Consider the following 6,441-nt stretch of genomic DNA (forward strand, 5'->3'; position numbering starts at 1 on the left):
CTATGATTTCTCCAAGCTCACATCATCCAATTCGTCATCCTAGAGGTCCACATGATTCAACGTCTTCTCAAGGTTATCCCCTATGCAAGTACATGTGGCACACGAGGATTCACGCGCAACCATCTTGGTTTAACCGAGGACTAGAACCAATGATGATAACTCCCACCAGGCGGCCCGCCCGCGGGATTAATTAATGTTTAAAACTCGTGCCTAACACGGAGGGTACCACCGTCGAAGAGTAAGATAGGTCCCTAACACGAAGGGTACACCCCGGTTCAAAATAAAAACACGAATGATTCGAAAATGCCATCACATCCAAATAACTCAGAAGCCATTTTAATGGGTGGCCAATAAGCTTGGACCAAGGGAGTGAGCTACTACCACAGTAAAATGAAATAAAGATGGTGAACACTTATTGGGATTGAATATCTTTTTGATTGGAAACAAGGCTTGGATGGTTGGAATTTGATTTAGAAATAGAGAGGGTTGGTCAAATGAAATCGATGGGTGGGTGGGTGGAAAGCTGGCAGTGGCACAAAGAGAGAGAGAGGTAGACGACGTGGGCCGCGATGACATTGACGCCCTGCTCCACTCCACCCTTCCAATCCGTCTTCCCCTCCCCCTCCCCTGTCCCCCCCACTCTCCGCCGCTCCAACCCGCGCCCCCTTCCTCCTCCCGCTACCCGCCTCCGCCCCCGCCACCGCCTCCGCTGCTGCTGCTCCACGGCGGAGATGGTCAAGGCCATCAGGGTCCACGAGCTCGGCGGCCCCGAGGCAAGCACAAACCTTTTCTTCTCCGGGCAGGGGCAGGGGCAGGGATGGGTTCTGTCCTCTAATGGATCTCGAGTGATGTTGCGCAGGCGCTGCAGTGGGAGGAGGTGGCGGTGGGCGAGCCGGGGGACGGCGAGATCCGGGTCCGGAACACCGCCATCGGCGTCAACTTCATCGACGTCTACTTCCGCAAGGGCGTCTACCCCGCTTCCCTCCCCTTCACCCCCGGTACTGTATTACCCCAACCCAACCCTAAAACGGGTTTCCGCTAGATCGATCGATCGATCGATGACATCTTTGCTGCTGCTGACGAAACTGAAGGAACCGGGCCAGTTGCCACTCAAACCAACACTGTCTCACTCACCATTTTACTACTAGTCGACACACCATAGTTTTATTTGATCCATCGTGAGTTGGTGTAAGTAAATACCCAAGGGGCAGGATTCCCGAGTTCATTGCTCGCTGAGCGTCACACCAAATGCCAAATGGTCAAACTGATCTTATAGCTCAGGATTAGCGCTCAGTTGTGTTATCCTGCGACATCTAAGTATTGCTTATATCAGTTTAGTATTGCTGCTCGCTTTTCTTATCCTGTTTCGATTACATTGATGATGCCTTGCTGATGAAACTGAAGAAACCGTATCTATCCCGGGCCAAATGCCACTCAAAACAAAACATTGTCTCACTTTCCTAGGTTCAGAGATGTCTCTTTAGTTTGACCGTCGGCTCTTTTAGATGCTCAGAAGCGTGATTCTCTCGAGGTCATTTGCTCACTGAACATAAGACCAAACGGTCCAGTTTATTTTATCGCTCAAAGAAGAATTGATGCTCCCTTGTGTTATCCTCTGACATGTGCTATATGGCATCAGACTTCTGTCATTTGGCTTGTGGGTTGTGCTTTCCGCCGTTATTAGTGTTTCTGTTCCATTGTTCTCTAGCTTTATGGTCTGTTCCACCTCCAGGTATGGAAGCTGTTGGTGTGGTGACCGCTGTAGGGCCTGGCCTGACCGGTAGGAAAGTCGGGGATGTCGTCGCGTACGCAGGCAAGCCTATGGGCTCGTATGCTGAAGAGCAGATTATTCCAGCCAATGTTGCTGTTCCTGTCCCGCCTTCAGTAGATCACAAGACAGCGGCTGCCATCATGCTCAAGGGGATGACTGTTCATATGCTAGTTCGCCGCATATTTAAGGTACATTCTGTCTTGTTCGTGTTGTAGAGTTGTGTGACATACTAATAAAGTCCTAAAGTTAAGAAATGTGCATAGGTCAATCGGAGCACCTAGATAGATAAAACACACTGTATGTATCCAGGGGCATGATTACTGCGGATTATATGTTGCTTGTTGGAGGCCTGATAAGCAGTTTAAACTGCTTAAATGCAAGCTATCCGTGTATCATAAACTAAAGAGATCCACTGTAAGAGTGAACATGTTTTTTTTCCTTATCATGGATTATTGCAAAAATGATTGCCAACCCCTACAGCATATGTTTGTGGATCTCTACAACCTGTAATTACTGTGTCTGCATATGTTAGATATGCTCAGACATCAACATCGCTTCATGATGATTCAGTCGATTGCCATGACAGCGAGCTTGACTACATTTTGATTGCCGTGTAGGTTGAGACCGGCCATATTGTTCTCATCCACGCTGCTGCTGGTGGAGTTGGGTCACTCCTTTGTCAATGGGCGAACGCCCTTGGTGCTACTGTCATTGGAACTGTTTCAAATGAAGAGAAAGCCTCACTTGCACATCTAGATGGATGCCACCATGTGATCATGTACACAAAGGAAGATGTTGCAACCAGAGTCAAGGAGATTACAGGTGGAAAAGGTGTAAATGTGGTCTATGATTCTGTTGGAAAGGACACATACAAGGTAAGATTGCTGTACCAGGTCCTAGTTTGGAAGCTTGATTCACTTGGACTGCGTTCTTTTTATCCTTTCGATGATACTTTGCCTAGAACTACTATTTGCTTCACACTGAATACTGAGATCTGAAGATAATCTGCTCGTGTTGCGAGCATCCCATCAGTAAAAAGAATAACTAATGTATATTTAATACCTGTTAATGTGATCTGAGCACCTTTTTTGAAAGAATCGGTTGGTGTTTACCTTCACGTTGTCATGATTCAGTAGCATTCCTGGGCATAATTGGTTTTAACTACGCCGCCTGCATTTTCATACCTTTCAAGAGATACAAGCATGTTGTGTAGTGTTTTGGCTGCAACAAATAGTTTTCTTGAACGGCTTTTCTGTAACCACCTGAAATATCGCCTTTTATCTTCCTTTTTCCACTATTTGTTTACGAGTTCACAGATGCATGATGTCATACTGATTAGCGGAATGACACTGGATCTGTTCCTGTGTGCAGGCATCCCTGGAGTGCCTGGCGCCCCGCGGTTTCCTGGTGTCGTTCGGGCAGTCCTCGGGCTCGCCCGACCCGATCTCCATGGGCGACCTGGCGTCCAAGTCGCTGTTCCTGACGAGGCCGAGCATGATGCACTACACGGGCACCCGCGACGAGCTGCTGGAGGCGGCGGGCGAGGTGTTTGCCAACGTGGCCAACGGGGTGCTGCACACCCGCGTGAGGCACACCTACCCGCTGTCGGAGGCGGCCTGCGCCCACGCCGACCTCGAGGCCCGGAAGACCTCGGGGTCCGTACTGCTGATCCCGTAGAACTAAGCACCGTCGTCTTTTCGGTAGGAGAAGAAGGAATAAACAGGGGGCTCGACGATGTTTGTGCTCTACAATCCACATGCATGTAAATATGTTGGCAGGAGTTGGAGTTGCATCTGAACACTGATTCCTCTTATCTGTCTGTCTCACCTGGTTATGTTGGATTCAGTATGAATGAGTTGGATTGCGTGGAATTGTTGTGCACATCACAACTGTCTAGTACCTGTGAATGTGATCATCTCATGTCATGTGTTTGCGCTACAAGTTGACCTTTTTTTTTATGCCTGTCCCTGTCCCTGTTTAGGTGGAGAAAACAGGTAGAGAAAAGTACTAGGAAATTAAGAAACATTATTGCAAATACTTTATGTGTGAGGATCAGCATTTTATCTACTATTATCTCATTTTATTTGTTTTGAAGCGATCATCAGAGGGAAAAAGAAGAGGAGTTGTTCCGAAGTCGGCTTTCGCAAATATTTTATCTACATTTCATTTGTTCGTTTCAAAATTGCTGGACACATAAAGAAGAAGGGTTGTTCACAAGTCGACTTTGCAATCATTCTTGTAATAATAATACAAGTATAAATAGAAAGAATCAAAAGAAGAAACACAATTGAAAACGTCGGCCCTTATTTTCTTGTGTTTAAAATGGTACAGTAGTTGTTGCTGTTTAAAAAAGGATCCAGAGAAGGAGCAGCGCTGCCTTCTGGTTCTGTTCTACGCCTCTTGTCCAAGAAACAGGGGAGAGGGAAGAAAGGCTTGATCTTGACTTCTTGACCGGCGGCCACCATGGCGGCGGCGGCGGGGCAGCGGGTGGTGGTGATGCGGCACGGCGACCGGCTGGACCACGCGGAGCCCATGTGGCCGGCCAACAAGCCGCGGCCGTGGGACCCGCCGCTGACGGACGCGGGGGTCCTCCGGGCCTGGACCGTCGGCAAGCGCATCCGGGCGCAGGCCGCCGCCGACGGCTACGCGCTCCACCGCGTCCTCGTCTCCCCCTTCCACCGCTGCCTCCAGACCGCCGCCCAGGCCGTCGCCGCGCTCTGCGCCGTCCCCGACGACGCCGCCCTCGCCGCCGTCCTCGACTCCAGCGCCAATGTGCCCCTCGACACCTCCCGCGTCAAGGTCTACTTCCTCTTCCTCCCTCCCTCCCTCCCCCCCTCCATTGTCCCGTGGTTGATATTGGTTGGATCGCCAGGAAGGATCTCATCTGCGCCATGTTAAACCTGAACTTGACCTGTTTTCATTCAGTTAAACTGAAACACACCAGACAGGTTTCAGACTTTCAGTCAACTCAACTCAAGTTAAACTGATTTACTATTTGTGTACAGATACTCGTTGTGATCAGGGTAATTGTAAGCTCTCCCATTCCGCATCCCTATAACCGATGAGCGATGCCGCCTACCGTTCCATTTAGTAATCATCTCTTAAGTCACCATTAATCTCCACATGCAGTTCATGCTCTTCATCTTTAGACAATGTGGGTGTGTTGTTCCAACTGCTCTGAGATTGCTGCTTCCACATTCATGCCATTCTCTGGTGCGGAATTGGTTAAAAATATTGCCGACGATAGATTGGCCTCTCGATTTTGATCTTCCTGCACAAAACGGTTATGCACGGTGATAAGGAGTCCCTTTGAAAATTTCAGGTGTCGATCGAGTATGGACTGTCCGAGATGATGAATGTTGAAGCGATGGGCGCTCTTGTTAGCCAGGTCGCGCCCAACGTCGACAAGTGGTTCCCCGACCTGGAAGAACTCGAAGCCATCTTACCATCTGGCAGCATCGACCATTCTACAGAGCCGCTCTTCCCGGAGGTCACTTCTGATTTCTTTCATTTTTCAGTCACCATTTACACATCCAGTAATCGTCTGTTAAAGTCACCGTTAATCTCTAGTGTCTGCACGCAGATCACAGAAATCCATCATATATATACCTGAAACTGTCAACCTTTTTCCACTGCAGGTACCCAAGTGGGGAGAGTCTGTGAAGGGGGCCAGAATCAGATATGCCAGTGTCATCAAGGCTCTTGCCGACAAATACCCTGATGAGAACTTACTCTTAGTGACACACGGTGAGTTGAGCTCGGAAGCATATTTACCCGCTATCAAAGCGAAGCATAACAGTTTTAGATTCAGTTGCACCAGTGCACCAATATGGTGTATCGGTCGCTCCAATTCTACACTGGACTGAAGACTTGAGTTGGTTTGGGTTTGTTGCAGGCGAGGGCGTGGGTTCGTCGGTGGCGTGCTTCGGGGCGACGGGCATGGAGGTCTACGAGGTGGAGTACTGCGCGTACACTGTGCTCGAGAAGCAGCTTCTTCATCCCGGCGGTGAGAGCGACGGTGAGAGCATGCTCAAGGTGGTGGAGAATCGAAGCGGCCCGACCACGGGCATACACTTCCTTGTCACCTGATAAACACAATGGAGCAGCATGATGCCATCGCCATCACCATCCCACTCCTCGAGCACTGGACGGTCACTGGGAGCTTGATTGGTTTAGTTTGGCAAATCCGTATTTGTTTCCACGAGATTCGTCGTTTGGGTATGTCATCTTTAGAAAACTGTGGTTGGTTCGTCCCGCGGATTTTGCTTGTACAATCTTGGTAATAATTTGCTAAACTGTTTTTTCTTTTAAGACAACTTTGCCTGTTCATATCGATTGGATCGGGACGATGGCTGCCACTGATCCTTGCTGTCAGCGTTGGCATCAACCGGATCGGTTCTTGCGCGCAATGCGATGTAATCGGATTTTGCATTCATGCTTGAGAAGCATCTATCTCTCTAGGACCTGTGCCATGTTACCAAACCTGAACTTTGAGTTGTTTTTCAGTCAACTGAGACACACCAGAGAGGTTTCAGACTTTCATCAGTTAACTGAACCGAAGCTAAACTGACTGATTGTTTCTACAGGTACTCATTTATGATCAGGGTAATTGTAACAGCAGTTTATCTTTCCGATTTGCATCCTTATAGCCGACGAATGGATTACTGGGA

General features: G+C 48.9%; 2 protein-coding genes across 2 annotated transcripts; both read left to right on the plus strand.

Moving 5' to 3' along the window:
• The first annotated feature begins 456 nt into the window (after nucleotides 1–456).
• LOC123450005 (quinone oxidoreductase) lies at nucleotides 457–3,642 on the plus strand. The gene is made up of 5 exons (XM_045127398.1): nucleotides 457–773; nucleotides 860–998; nucleotides 1,733–1,959; nucleotides 2,389–2,646; nucleotides 3,143–3,642. The coding sequence occupies exons 1-5, from the start codon at nucleotides 570–572 to the stop codon at nucleotides 3,446–3,448; spliced, it is 1,134 nt and encodes a 377-aa protein (XP_044983333.1). The 5' UTR covers nucleotides 457–569; the 3' UTR covers nucleotides 3,449–3,642.
• Nucleotides 3,643–4,137: 495 nt separating this feature from the next.
• On the plus strand, nucleotides 4,138–6,231 carry LOC123450006. The gene is made up of 4 exons (XM_045127399.1): nucleotides 4,138–4,570; nucleotides 5,094–5,261; nucleotides 5,410–5,518; nucleotides 5,667–6,231. Exons 1-4 carry the CDS (start codon nucleotides 4,235–4,237, stop codon nucleotides 5,858–5,860), a joined length of 807 nt encoding a protein of 268 aa, XP_044983334.1. The 5' UTR covers nucleotides 4,138–4,234; the 3' UTR covers nucleotides 5,861–6,231.
• The last annotated feature ends 210 nt before the right edge of the window (nucleotides 6,232–6,441 follow it).

Source organism: Hordeum vulgare, chromosome 4H, assembly GCF_904849725.1.
Source record: "Hordeum vulgare subsp. vulgare chromosome 4H, MorexV3_pseudomolecules_assembly, whole genome shotgun sequence".
Taxonomy (NCBI): domain Eukaryota; kingdom Viridiplantae; phylum Streptophyta; class Magnoliopsida; order Poales; family Poaceae; genus Hordeum; species Hordeum vulgare.